This window comes from Melopsittacus undulatus, chromosome 9 (genome assembly GCF_012275295.1).
Source record: "Melopsittacus undulatus isolate bMelUnd1 chromosome 9, bMelUnd1.mat.Z, whole genome shotgun sequence".
Taxonomy (NCBI): domain Eukaryota; kingdom Metazoa; phylum Chordata; class Aves; order Psittaciformes; family Psittaculidae; genus Melopsittacus; species Melopsittacus undulatus.
This window is the reverse complement of record NC_047535.1, coordinates 24867195-24882197: the sequence shown is the minus strand read 5'-3', so window position 1 is coordinate 24882197 and position 15003 is coordinate 24867195. Positions and strand designations below refer to the sequence as shown.

General features: G+C 38.9%; 1 protein-coding gene across 1 annotated transcript in view; it reads left to right on the top strand.

Moving 5' to 3' along the window:
- SYN2 (synapsin II) overlaps positions 1 to 15003 on the top strand; it is a 185316-nt gene that overhangs the window by 72579 nt on the left and 97734 nt on the right. The window contains exon 5 of the mRNA XM_005149375.4: positions 12888 to 12977. Within this exon, the coding sequence (XP_005149432.3) occupies positions 12888 to 12977 (90 nt within the window). The remainder of the gene's footprint in view (positions 1 to 12887; positions 12978 to 15003) is intronic.

Here is a 15003-nt window from a genome sequence, read left to right as displayed (position 1 = left end):
AGTAATTTTAAAATAGTCTTGAATTTTGGTAGAGCTTTTCTAAGGGTGTGAGTGTGCTGAGGCGCTGGCACAGGGTGCCCAGAGAAGCTGTGGCTGCCCCATCCCTGGCAGTGTTCATGGCCAGGTTGGACACAGGGGCTTGGAGCAAGCTGCTCCAGTGGAAGGTGTCCCTGCCTGTGGCTGGGGTTGGAGCTGGATGAGCTTTAACATCCCTGCCAACCCAACCCATTCCTTGACACTGCAGTTCATGATGAAATGACTGCCTTCTGAATTGCCAGAAGAATCTGTATCTTTAGGTTTTGCAAAAATTCTTATTTTGGCTGAAATTTCTGTAGTTTGTCTCAGCCAAGAAAATGAGTGACATGAAAACATTTTTCAGTTGATCTTTTGTTTACACATAGAGAAGAATGATATTTTTCCCTTTGAGATTTCCTACCTTGCACTTATACATTTGAGAGCTAAAATGGGTTTTCTTTGAAATACTCAATTTGCACAGCCTCAGCAAGAGTGTTTGATCCCTTTCAGGTTTTCCTCTCAGAAATGACTGTTCTAGAGAAATTGTAGCATCAAACAATGCTTAAAACTAGCTTCTTTAATATTTTTCCTGTAGTTCTCTGAAGTTGTTTCATTAAGGTGTGTAACAGAGCAGGGCTGGAGCCTACACACCCTGCCTGCAAGTCCATGGACAGTGAGGCTGAGCAGGCAGCACTCCTGCTGTGAACATGGTTGTTCTTTGCTCCACCAGTGGCTTCAGTTCTGGGTTTTAACTACCTGTGACCATAAGCTAAGCTTGTAAATGTGAGATTGGTTCCCATTCTGAATACGTGATGATGCTGTACTTTAGCTGGATCCTATTTAGGAGTGTGGTCTTTTAATTTGAGCACAAAAAGAGTTTCTGTACAAGCACAAGGGGATTTGTTTGGTCCTTTAACTTGGAATATCCTGACTTCTGTTCTTTGTGGTAGTGGGAGGTGTATAGACAGCCATGCTCATCCCAGAGCATCATGGAATCTTCATCACTAAGTACTTCAAGACATCCTGCAAACCCATTTCAACCCATGCCAGAAATACTCTGAGGATAAAAATCTGTTGATCCTTTGATTCAGACAATGTCATAAATATTCAAATAATGCAGCAGAACCCAGGAACTGTTGGTTTTGCTAATGATATCTTCTAACTTGCTTGATTACACCTAACTCATGCAGGCTACTCTGCCTCTGTGCAATCCCTGCTGCAAACTATGGTCTAGTTTTGGATGCTTTGGGGTGCTCTTCTCAGTCTGTTGCTGCATGGAAGCAGTAAGCATAAGAACTACTGATGCTCATACTGTGCTCCTAGATATACTTCAGGCCAGTGACTCAAGCAGTGTTCCCCACTGCTAAAATAGCACCTATTTAAGCTTAGCTGATACATGCTTACTTAAACTGTAACTAGAAAAAACCCTAGCAGAATTATTCTGCAAGTTCCTTGATCAGAAATCTGCTCAGTGTTTACAGCACTGATTAAAGGAATTGAATCACCTGCCAGGCTCATCTGTTACATACAGAACTGATTTGCTGAAACTGCAATTGTATCTTTTCAGTAAAGACCTTTTTCATTTAAATTTTTTCTTCATCATAGCTTAAATAATAAAATACACTCCAGTTCCTGTTTCAATTTATATTATTTGTTGCCTTAACAGTCATTTCAAATGCAAAGTTAGGTTCCACTTCATACACATCTGTATCTTTTCATAAAGTACAGTTTATGTCAGGTTGTCAGGAAGCATGTTCAGCAGCTGTGAGTGTCCCTGTCAGGTTTGCAAGCGTGTGCTTGGACTTGCCCTGTCTTCACTGCACATGTAAAGGATGCCTTTCTGGATAATCCCTTTCTTAACAGGCATTAAATGGATCCGTCAGCTAGACATTTTCCCTTTTAAGGTCGGGCTGTTGAAGGAATAAAATCATTTGATCATTGACCATTAGCAATGTATCTTTTTTCCTGCTAGGTCCTTCAGGCCTGATTTTGTCCTGGTTCAACAGCATTCATTCAGCATGGCAGAAAATGAAGACTTCCATAACCTGATCATTGGGATGCAGTACGCTGGCATCCCCAGCGTACTTGATAGTTGTAGCAAAGCTATTTCTATAAAAATTACAAGTTCAAAAGCCTTATGAAAAATCAGGAAGCAGAATAAAGTCATGAGTAACATCTGTATTAATTTATGAGAAATACATTCACTTTCCTGTAGGTAAAATTTGAGTGGCAGAAGTGAATGGCAATTTCTATAATAGCATTAAAAAAAAGTAGAGTATCCAATGGAATGGGCCTTTAAGGGATGAAAAATGATTGAATTAGTCATGGGCAGTTGCTCTTATTTACGGCAGGGTAAAATCAGGAGTAGGATAGAATTGCTAGGAGGGGAAGTCGGAAAAGAATAAAGTGAGAGTTAGAATCCACCATACAAGTTCTTTGTTTTTTAAGTTACTGTTGTTCAGAGCATTGGGTCTTTGCATTTCTTTACAATGTAGAGCTCTGGATGCACAGCATCTCTTCTCAACCCTGAGGGCAGTTTCATGCTCTGTGTTAGAAGCTGGTGCACCTGCCCTTAGTTTTTCATCAGAATTCTTTGTGTCCTGTGCCTACAGGCAAGTGTGGGCTTCTAGGCTTTTGCCAATGAACAATTTGCATTTGATCTGAGGTATTTTATTGAAAGGTGGAAGATTGCCAGGAACACACTAAACATTTCTGAGAACAAGTCTTAAAGCTTGTATTTTCCAGTATCAGGACATACCTAGTTCCTTTGAATGCATGTCAAAAGTTCAAAGCACTGAATAACCCTTTGAAAAGCTGGGTAGCCAGCAACTGTGGCAAAGAAAACACTGCAATGAGTGTGCTGGTGAGATGTTTGCCTGCTGAAGTATGCTAATGTTTGGGATTATTACTGGATTCTTGTTATTTGACTTCTCTGATAATACCTAGCACCTACCTGGTGAAGAAATCATCATCCTGGTTTGTGAGAAGAGTTTCCACTTACGCACTATGAAGATGTCGGAAAGCTTCTTACCTAAGGGGAAATTGTGACTTTTATAAAGAAAGACTAAGTTCTTTATTAGTGAATGCATGCAGAGCTGTGGAGTAACTGTTTTAAGGCTCACGCCTTGTTATACCATGTTGGAACATTTCATTGCATTGTCGTGTTGCAAAGTGATAGTCTTGTGCATGACTTATCCCTTTCAAGTGAGCCAAGAATGTTCCCTAGTCTAATTTATAGTTACAGCAAGATAAAGTGAGGAAAAAATGTATACTTTCCTTGTTGGATTTGTGACTCATAATTTGACTCATGTCTAAAATGGTCCGTAGAACCTGGTGTAAAGTACTTATAAAAGTTTTATAACAGTAAAAAGAAAAAAGAACAAAATTACTTACCCAAAGTTATGACCTGGTATTATTTAAAGTTAGAATCCAGATACTTTATTATCTCTCTTTTCCTTTAGAAAAGGTAATTCAAGAAATAAATGAGGTATTACTTAGCTGAGGCTTAGAAAATTGATGTAAACTTTCCTGTAGTAAATGAAGTATGTAAGGGAAGTAATTGCGGAGAGGGAAGTAATTCCAGAAGTAACTAGAAGATGTGATAAGGACAGTGCTTGCAGCAATGGGTGAAATCCCTACTTACGAGTCAGACTGGGAAAATATAAAAAAAAATTAAAATTCCATGATTTTCCAGTGTGTTGAATTTTTGAAACATATCTCCTGCCCTGCACGTATCCTTTTACATGCTTCCCAGTAAGATTCATGTGGAATTAGCATGCTTAAGTCTTTATGTCACTTGAACCCTGATCTTGATTTTAGCTTTGGTTGCAGACTCTGGTGGCAGGTCTTGGAATACCATGGGTTATTAGCTCTTCACCCACACTGCGTACAGCACTCCTAATAAGTGGAATTGTGGGGAGGTAGAGTTAATTGGAGCATCCTGAAGCTGCAGACCCTGACTTAGCAGTGACCACACAGTTCAAGGTCTATGACTGCTACAGGTAGAGCTCTATTTCAGTTAAACCTGGACTGTGATGTACTAATTACACACAATAAGGTGTGGATTGCTGTTCTATATATCTATGCTGCAGATAGAGATAAGCATTTCAACACTGCAGGGATCTCAGAATTGCTGTAGTTTTGTAGACCAAATGTGTATGACTGAAGAGAAAGAAAATTCTCATAAAATCTATTCCCCTGGATTCCATCCAGATCCATGATAGTAGCTTTACCTAGCAGCATCTGCAGCTGGCTGCAAATGTGTTCTCTTGTTAGTGTGCCTTGGGAGGCTACATAACAGTGACTGGTTTAGAAGGCTTTAAGGATCTGCTAATTACACATTTACTCTGGTGAAGGTGATGGCACAATCTACAGCATAATAACAGGTCTACAAAATCATTTGTGAGTAGTGACCTCAATTAGCTGCTGCCACGCTTGTGGAAAAGTCTGTATTTCGCTTGAAATACTGGCTTGATGTAATCAAGGAGGGATGTAGGGTAGTGTGTCAAGCTACTGCACCTACCTGTACCACCTGGGGAAGGGATGTCTGTCACTGCATGGATGGAAAGCTGGGTGCAGAGCAGGCTTGGCCTCATGGGATGTAAGCACTGTTGGTCTAATGACAAACTGATACATCACTTCAGTAGTGTGGGAAAGAAAGGAAAAACACCAGGAACTGTTTTCTGGTCAGGAGCTGGCAGAGTGAAAATGAGACCCAGAAAACAAAGACACCTGTATGAATGTAGAGACAGCTGAAAGATCCTGATGTTTTTTACATAGAGCCCCAGATGTGAGCACGTCTTGCACTGAAACATCTTCAAAAGCTCACTGGGACTTTGCTTCATTGTAGGAATTTATTGTTATTAAGGGGTTTAAGTGTAAGAGAAGTGCCATAGAACACTTTGTTATGCCAGAATTGCTTATCTGCGATCATTCTGAGGGAAGGCTGGTCATGGCTTTTACCATTGCTAAACTTGGTAGTGCTGTTCTGTCGCAGTTCTGTTTGTTTCTCTATGCTTTGGGAGAGGACAGCCAAATGCATTTTTGCAAGTTTGTTGACATTTTCCTCTTTTGCTCCTTTTGCCAAGCTTACATCATTCTGTGCCTTCGCGTGTTGTAGTTTGCTCTGTGTTTCTTTTGCAGATGATTTTCCATTTAGCTGTCTTCATCTTCCTACTCTTACTGAACGTTTCATTTCTCTGCTCTTAGCTTTCTTTCTGTTTTAGCTGCAGTCTGTTGCTTTCTGATGGTATTGAGTACTCTCCCCTACCTTGTTTTCTCTTCCTTCAGGTGTTGCCTTTATAAGTTGCACTGTTGTGCTTTTCCCCCTTCAAGCTATACTTAACAATCTTGAGCAACAGACTGGGACACTGGCAGGGAACTTGTAGGCACTCTGCAGGGAGGAGTGTGTGAAAGAAATGAGCTCTGTTCATTCTAGCTTCCTGTTGACACAAATTATTGAAGCTATGCTAATAGGCAGACACAGCCACACAGCTGAGTTTCAATATTGTGTCAAAGTATCTTCTGGAGAATGAAACACAAATAAAATGAATGTGTGCAAGAAGGAAAGTCTTTGAAAAACCTATTTACTGTGAATCTATGAGACATCTCAATGCTATTCCATGCCTCTTAGAGAAAGATATTAGCAATTTTTATTGCACCATAAGAAAATTCTGTGCTCATTTCCAAAACTAAGATTTGTACAATAATACTGAGCAACATGGTACAATTTGGCTGATTACGCACTTCTTTATGTGCCAGAGGAGATCTTTTGAAGGTCAAGGCTAAAAAATACGTACCTGCAATCTGGCTTCAACTCAGATAGGGAAGACATTTAGAGGCTTTCAGATTTAATGTCTGTTAACATCAGAAATGTTAAAGACCTATATGTTAGTCAGTGGCTATAGTTTTACATATTTCATTAGATGAAACCTAGAGCCATCACTGAATTTCCTTGTGGTTTCAACCAGTCTTGTAAGATTGCACCTCTTTATAGAGCTATGTTAAGTTTCATCTGTTCTTAAAAAAGAGAGGGAATATTACAGACTCTCTTAATGATCCTGTGTATTTAAACTCGCCTGAAATTCCTTGAAAAAAATTGAGACCCTTGAGTAATGAATATACCTCAGTGTTAATGGTTTTTTTTTGTGTTCTATACAAGTAATTCTTACAGCTCTATGTTCATCAATCTTGAACTATTAAATACTTTATAGATTAAGTACATATATATATATATTTTGCTTTGACTAGCATTTACTGCCATGAGGCTAATTTAATGCAAAAGTCAACTCAGATTTTTATATTGCCTGTTTTAATGCTGTGGTATGTTGTTGCCACTTTGCCCTGCTCTTCCCTGCACTGAAGAGCAGCACTGGGAGCTCTTGACATCTCTTCAGGACTTTCAATGCATGAAATGATTCTAGTGGCAGAAGATTGCAACAGACTTGTAACCATTTTTTAGCTTTTGGTGAAAGAAACTTTATTTAAATAAAGGCTGTAAGGTTAATCTGAAAGCCAGGAGTATAAAGCTGTCATTCATATCCTTTGAATTATCTGCTGGTTCTGCTACAGAATTGAAATACAAAACACCATTATCTTGCTGAAATGAGGGCAGGATCTCAGGACAGGAAAGTCCATGTATGTAAGAAGCCTGATTTGACTGAGTTTGAATTCTGTGCACAGAGTTACAGATGCACCTGATTGCATCTATGTGCAATTTCAGACAAAGGAAAAAAAATGTATTTTAGCAATATGAAAATGGGCTTTACTTTTCACTTCAATGGTTAAATACATAAATAGTGTTTTTTCCTGAAGATAACTTCTTACATACACATCTGAATACCTACATGAAAGCTAATGAACTACAAGACTCCTTAACAATGAATATGGAAGGGCTATATCTGTAAAAACACAGTTTGCATTAAAAGGCAGATTTCTTCCTGTACCATGAAGTCTCATTGAGTTAAGTATTATTATAAACCTTATTTTAGCTGGAAAGTCTCAGGATGTTACTATCTCTAAAAAAAATTCCCACAAAGCAATAAACTCTTTCTGCTGTGGTGAGCCCCAAACCCTTATGAGAAGTGCTTATGCACTTGCCCAAGTACTATTAAAATTACCAGGTGCAGAAATGTTTCCTTGGGTGAGACATTGAACTCCATGTTCCTATTATAATGGAATAAGCTGCACATTCTCATTGCTGCCAAGTGCACCCAAGAAAGAGCCTCTGTAGCTTTTATTTTGGTGACTCAATTCCATAAACTAACCTTTTTTTCCCTCTGTAATTTCTCATTCTGAAATAAGAAGTTCCAGAAGGCCTCTTGATCTCAGCCTCAAGGTACTTAGTTTTGCAAATTCTTTTGGAACAAACATGTCTTACTTGTTTTCTACCTCTTGCTCATCAGCTACTTTTCCTTCTTTTTAATCTGCGTATCTTCTTTAAATCTCAGTTTCCTCACTGTTTACGCATTTTGTCACTGCCTTTTTCGTTAGCAAAGGTATTTCTCATTGCCAGGTGCCTTGCTTACCCAATGTTGCAGGCCAAGAGGGACTGCTTTTGTGTCTCTGACCCTCTTCTACTTTTCAGTTGATTTTGATTATTTTTTTTTAATCCAGATTTTCTAACTGTTGTATTAAACTGTTTCCCTCTCACAGATGCACTCTGGTAGTCTGCAAGCAAGAGCTCTGCCTGCAGTGCTTCCAAGGGCATGAGTTTTTTATTTGAAGCTTTATTTTTTGAATCCTGCAGAAATTCATAATGGTTTGTATATAGATGTAATTCTGATGTGAAAATATTCCAGTGGTTAATTACAGCAGTGATTGCTAATTGGGAGAGATGTGCCTCTCAGAGACGGCACAGGCTGCAGCACACGTGCTGCAGGGGAGCTGCAGGAGTCAAACAAATGTCTTTGGAAATCCTGGGGAACATGGAGCAGGCAGCCCAAAGAATTCTGGGAAAGGTCAGCACAACCCACACAGGCTGAGTAGCCTTAGGTGCAAACAAGGACCTCAGAGGGTAAGGAGGGAGCTGGAGGTAAAGATGAGGAAACATCAGCTGCAGTCAGGGGTGGAAGGAAGAGATGCTGCTAGTCCCAGTGTTGGTGAGTTAAAGCAGCAGGATTTGACTAAAAGATGTAGTGGGGGAGAGCAGCTCAGCTTGGAGAGGCAGAGATCCTCACTGTGTTCTTGTGTGAGGCTGGGCTGCACAAGGGGTAGGGGATCAGCTCGTCTGTGTTAGGAAACTACAACTTGAATTATGATAAAGGGTTCATATAAGTTATCTGTGAATGGAAAATTCACAGTCCAACTGTGGTGCCTTTGGCTTTGCATTGTAATACTGGAAAACTACTGGAGGAACATCAAGTTCTTTTGTCATTTTCCATCTTTTCTGGATTCTCTTCATGTGCCCAAACTGATCTGTAGACAGTTTCATTGCTCAGCTGTATGGCAAACTTTCCATTGACTTTGTGTGCTTTCATTAAGTTGTCAGTCAGCTCCTGCTGGCAGAAAGTAGTACGTACACTAGTCAGGAGTCTGTTCCCCTTGATCCTTGTATTGGGTATCAAAGAGCAAATCAAATGTGTATGTACTCAGCCTTCTGGGAGAGTATTTAATGTTTACTAAAGCACAGAGGAAGAAATGTAGGCTGATGGCAACAAAGCGGCACATGAATAGCATAGAATAGTAGCACAGATACTGTCCATGTATAGTCATTTAAAATAAAATAAATGAAAAATCCCACAAAACCAAACACAACATATGTTTAAAGCACAGGCGTGGGGAAATTGGGTCCCACAGAGGACATGAGTCCAATGTACCCTCCTGGCCCCTTCCACACAACTGCTGAATTTCTTCTCCCTCTGAAGGGTCTATAGTGTTTGTCTCTCAATCTGTTGGCCACCGAGGCTGAAAGGGAAAACCCAGTTGCTGAGGCCCCCAGCCACACTCATGTGTCATCATATATATATTCAGGCATAATTTCCTGTGGTGTGCAGTTCATGGAGGAATACTAGGAACCTCTGTAGCATTTCCATGGAAAGCTGTCTTTCGTAAATTCTTCATCTTACAAAGGAATTATTTCAGTATACAGTAGGATGAAACTTGGACTCTGTCAGGAGCAGCATAACAGCCCAAACTAAACTGTTTTGTGTCACCTGCTTTGAAGTAGCACATGTTCAAAGCAAGCTTGCAGCAGTACTGAATATTGAGATTGTATTAGAAACTTTAAAGTCTTACTTTAGTAACCTCAGCCACAACCACTGGTACATGTTTAATACATTTGGTAAAAGGCAAATTTATATACAGAAATCCAGAAGTAAACTGGTATTGCATGAAATGTCTTCACTCGTCAGATGTGCCAACACCTTACAGCAGTCAAAGATAAGTTAAATCTCAGCTAAAAGTGCTATTTTTATAATGACAAAGGGATTCAAGAAGTGTTCACCCATCAAAGCTTTACTGTTTCTTCAGTGCTAGAGTACCAGCTTCTCTGCTTTGGTGAACCAGACTGTCCAAAGATTTTCATGATTGTTATGGTTGTTACCATGAAGTATTAGATGGCCGGTTGGAGTTCTTCCACTGTCAATAGAAGCAAGCCTTAACTCATAAAGAGGACAGGTAATGAATACTCACAACAAAGGGAAATCTCAGACACAAAAGGTTGCACAGCTCAGGTGTACTTCCCTAATAGTGAACAACTGCAGACAAAGGTGAAGTAGTTCATTCCATGAAATTTTACTTGACATACCAGAAAATTCCCCATGGGAATGGTCAATTATAAGTATCCTTCACTCTGGCAAGAGAGATGAGAAGCTTGCTGGAATTAAAGGTAACACAAAGCACCATCTGGAGTGATTAATTTTAAATCTCATATCTAATTATCTTTGAGGAGAATGCTTGTGCAGTTTGTTCAGGAAAAACTGAGAATTTGGGGGATGACATGCATATAATTATGCACAATTTAAGTAATCTCAAGTGATAAGCGAAGTCATTATTCAGATCTTTATGAAGTTAGCAAAGTGATGATGATGCGTGCTGTTTGGTTACAGTAGAGTCTATGCAGTCACATCTATAGAGTTCCATAAAGCTTTTATGTGAAATCAAAGGGAACAAGTGTCTTTTTGACTTAAGTATTTCTTCTTAAGCTGTATCTTGCTTTGTTAGAGAGGAGAAAAAGTATAACTGGTGCCCTCCCGTTCTTCGATACGGGAACACTCCATAGGCCTAGATGTGGAAGTTTTTAGCGTCTGGTAGAACAGAGAAGAGCTGACATTCCAAAGAATGATGCAAAATCCCACTGTTTTCCTTTAAAGAAAGCCTATCTGAAAACCATAAATAGATGTGCCAAAGAATATCTCTCTTTGAGCTGAAGACACAAAATTTGGAACTAAGAAGTAAATTCAGCAAGTAAATGTAAGAGTTAAAACAACTTTTTTCCTTTTTGTTTTCTCTTAAGATGTTGAAAAGATCCCTACTGGAATACTGAGCCCTTTGAGTTTCTTTTTGTTAGATAATTGTTAAATCTCCCAGAGATTTTGGCATCCATATAAAATATTTAAATATGGAGTGGCTCTAACAGTATTCTCTGTTTCATAAGTATCTCACATCTGAAAACATTCACTATTGGATTTAGATGATGATTGAGTAATTTATACTCTAAAAAAACTATGCTTTTGCCCAGGGAAGAATTTTATAAACTCTAATGAACTGTAATCAAGGCAAAGCATTAATATGGTCTATATGGTCTGTTTTGGTTTCTTTATGATTTAAAAAGCCTATGAAATATCAAATCAATTTTGTTAGTGTAGTTTCCAGCAGCCCTCTAAACCTGGTTTGGATAGAAGAGCAGCCAACCTGCTCTTATGCACTCAGCCTGCTTATGAGCACAGTGTAGCCTCCAATCCGTCCAGATACAGCAGGATTTCCACAGGTGCTCTGGTTGGGTAAATTTGGGTTGAATTTATCAACTTGCTTTTTCTGGGGGGGAGAAAAGTTTGACAAGAGATCCCTAAAACTGTAGCTGCAGAGGTGAAGCAGCGTGCCAGTAGGACAAAGGATAAACCTTGCTGTGTTACTCCTCTCTTCTCCATCAGGAAATTTAAACCTGCTTTTCTTCCGTGCTTTTTAGCAGCTTATTTACTAGGTGGGAGTGTACTTTAGCATGATACACATGTACTCTCTGTGGTTGATATGATTTTATTTTAAGGAAACAAACATTTGCTACTATTAATCTCAATTATCTTGGCTCTCTTGCCTCTTGAATGAGTACCACAAGACCTATAAGTAGTGTCAGTTTCTTTTGTTTGCTTTCAGTGAAACTGGAAAAGAAAATAAGGAAGGAATCCCAGGAAATGCACTTATCTGACTTATATTTTTTTAAGGGTTTTACTTTAAAGTATGCAAATAGATTTATTTTAACATAACATTGTTTGGCAAAATTTATGTATTCAATGGTCACTATTCGCTTATGAAATTTTGAATTTGGATCTTGGATAAGAACAGGCATAAATATTAAGTTGTCAGGATTCCTATTCACAAAGCACCTTATTTTGGTAGCTGTGATAATATTTCCTTTGCTTGGGGTTAGTTTTGTACAGCACACTATCCAGCTAGAGTTTCTTAAGGCTTTGGTGAAAACTACTCATCATTAAGGTATTTTCCACTGGACTTCAAAATCTAAATATGTGTTTTACCAACCCCGAGTAAACACCACAAAATTAAACAAATTCTCTGTGCCATCTGGAAATGCGATGCAAAGCTTTCATCATTTTCTTCCCTTTAGACAGCTTTTATTCTCCTTGCACTCTCAATTGCATTAGAGTAGGTATGTTATCTAGCTGCCTTACAGAGTTCCATTGTTCTTTGCTTTTTTCCTGTTTGTAACCAGCAAACCCCACTATTCACACTGTTGTGCTAAGTTGTTTATGTCTCATGTTGGCATCATGACAATGAAACACATCACAGGCATGTACAATTCAGAGCTTTGGAGGCTTGAAACAATAGCGGTCTTCTGACTGCCAAAGCTGTCTTTGCTCTCTAGAAACCTCGCTTGCCAAGCCTGGATCTCAAGGGTGATTTGCTTTTTGAACTGCTACGACAGAGGAGTTGATCTGTTCACTGAAGAGAAAGAGCAGCCCCCAAATACATTTCTGTTTAATAAAGAACTGTTTGTCTTGTTGTGCTTAAGTGCTGTCTTGCTTTCTGCATTAGGTTATGACAGTCCAGCATATAGGTAGACTGAATATCTTGGAGAAGAAAGACTGAAAGAAAGCATTAATAGAAATGGCAATAACATGTAGCTGTTTAAGTTACCAGCATCTTTGTTGATTTTTGGAAGAATAGCCATGGCTAGAGCGTAGGGAATCAGAACTCCTCTGATTTGTCCTTCACATGACTTGTTCCATATGGTACAGCTACTGCTTTTCCCTTTGCAAAAAGGTATTTTAGTGTCTGTGAAGTACCAAATATGACTAATTGTGCCTGATCTTTAGATTAAAGATGATAGACAATTCAAAATTATAATGATTTTATTACCACAAAATCAGCTTCAAACATACAGACAGGATATCTGAAAAGCAGTATTCCAGTGTATTTCATTTTCTGCACATGTGAAGGCTTAACTCTTAGAGGTTTTTTCTTTGTGGAGCTGTTTATGAAGCTTGGAGGGTTTGAAAAGGTGTGCACATGAGACAGGAGGAGAGAGCAAGTGTTGAATGTTTCTGTGGGTTTGCTGGGTTTATGAAACACAGAAGGCAGGCAGCAAAATGACAGTATGTTGTGGTTTAAGATGAGATAATTTTGATGAGTATGAGATCATTTTGGTTGAATGTGGTTTCTTTCCTAAGCTTTTTCTTCTGTTTTGCTTTATTTTACAGTTTGCCCAGCTGGTGTCTGTCTACAAAACTTTGGGTCCAGAGAAGTTCCCTTTAATTGAGCAAACCTTCTACCCAAATCACAAGGAAATGGTATGTCCAGCCACCAATACTAAATTTGCTTACTTTCTCTGTAGAACAGGAACTGTAAACACAATTCATTTTCCCCACTTACTGTCTATTTTAAAAGCCATTTGGGAAGATTTTGGAGGGATGAGGTGGGTGACCACTTGAAAGCATTGTGATGGTTAACTGGAAGATTTTCAGATGTGAAGGCAGTCATTTTCCAGCTAACAAACTTCAGATCTCAGAGAACTTAAACACTTATAAAGACATTAAAGAACTTTTAATGCACAAGAGTTACTTTATGGTTTGTTTTCAAACGAGTCTTACATTATATGTCCAAAGTCATTATCTTTGTGGATGATACACAGAGCTGTGTGCCTGTCAGTGCAGAACTTTGAACTCATCTGAAATCAAGGTGGTTATGATCTGTGGTCTGCATGTACCTGAATTGACATTGATTTCCAGTCCTTCACAAGTGCTTTCATAAAAATAACACTTAAGACCTTTCCTCATGACCTGACTTATGCTGCAGACATTTTTGTTTTACTTTTCTTATGGTTTCTGAACAGAAATTCTTTCCTGAGTGTATTTTTCTAGAGGAAATACTTTCAGCACTGTGAGAAACTGGAGGGAGGCTATTTGCTGATTGAATAGACTAGGAGAGAAGCATCAATTATTTTTAGACTATAATCCATTCAGCATATGTCACACAGCTGTGACTCAAGTACCAGTGCAAGGTCGTGACAAATATGCTAGTTAGCTGTTTATGTAAGGTCCTCAAGCTGTAATTGCTATGTGTCTGCCTTGGGAATCTGGCTAGCACTTCGTTATCCTAGGTGGCATCTAAGATAAGCCTCGGTGATAGCAGCTGACTAAGATTTCTTCTTAAGTCTCCTTCCTCCCACGACTGTCTCATCTTTTGGTGGTAAACACAGTATGGTGCAGTTCCTCTGTGTTGGGATGGCTCTTCATACTGCTTTCCCAGTTCTCTCTGGTTTCTTTGGACTGTTGGCTCACAGATGTTTCCACTTCTCCCATCACATATGACGCTTCTGCAAGCAGCTTTCACCACAGTGGTGTATTCAGTAAATTTGCTACACAGGAGTTTTGTAAAGCCAGATGAGAATGGTGCTGATGTGGAGCATCAGATCTGAATGTTGCCCCAGACATCATCTCAAGGCTTTCTGTTGATGGATTTGTCGTGAAAATACACAGCTTTATAAAACTGGTTTGGTTTTGGTTTGTTTGGTTTGGGGTTTTTCTATGCAAAGGAAGTATTTTATGCTTTAGAGATTTATTCATAACAGGTGGAGAAGCAGAACCACATCTTATATTTTGAAAGATGCTTTTTAAAATGGTAATGAGTTTTATACCTCTCTGTTTTCCTAAGAATGCCCAAAGTTAAAGCTGGTGTATTGTTTCCTGTGCATAATTTACTGTTCATTCTTCATTATTTTATCAGCTATTATTCAGGCTCCCCAGAGACATGGTCATAGCACCAAGCCTGTCAGAGTTCAAGGAGTTTGGGATGATGATCATAGTCATACGGTTTAGTTTTAGGTGGCCTTGCAAGGAGCAGGGATTTGGACTCAATGATCCTTATGGGTCCTTTCCAGCTTGAGATATTCAGTGGTTCTAGAATCAGACTGAAAAAGCAAGCATTTTTAATGCAGTGCTAAATTGTAGTACATTAAAAACAAAGAAAATACTCTATAATTTGGGAAAAGGGATTAACATGTTAGCTTTTAATTTTTACATAGCGTCGACCCATGCAATTGCAGTTTGCTGTCTGGAACAACTGAATTCATTTCAGTAATAGACCACAAACAGGAAATAAGTGCATGTATTTGTAAGGCTTACTTTGCTTAAGAGTATAATAACTATTTGATTGGGTTTCCCCCTTCCCCTTGGTCCTCTACATTGCTCATTAATATTCAAACTGATAAGCTATTTGTCTTTTGTTTGAACTCCTAAATGTTACTATTTGCTGCAGCTGAGTATCTTTTCCTACATATTTCCATGTAATGAATCTGAGAAAACTGAACTCACTTCG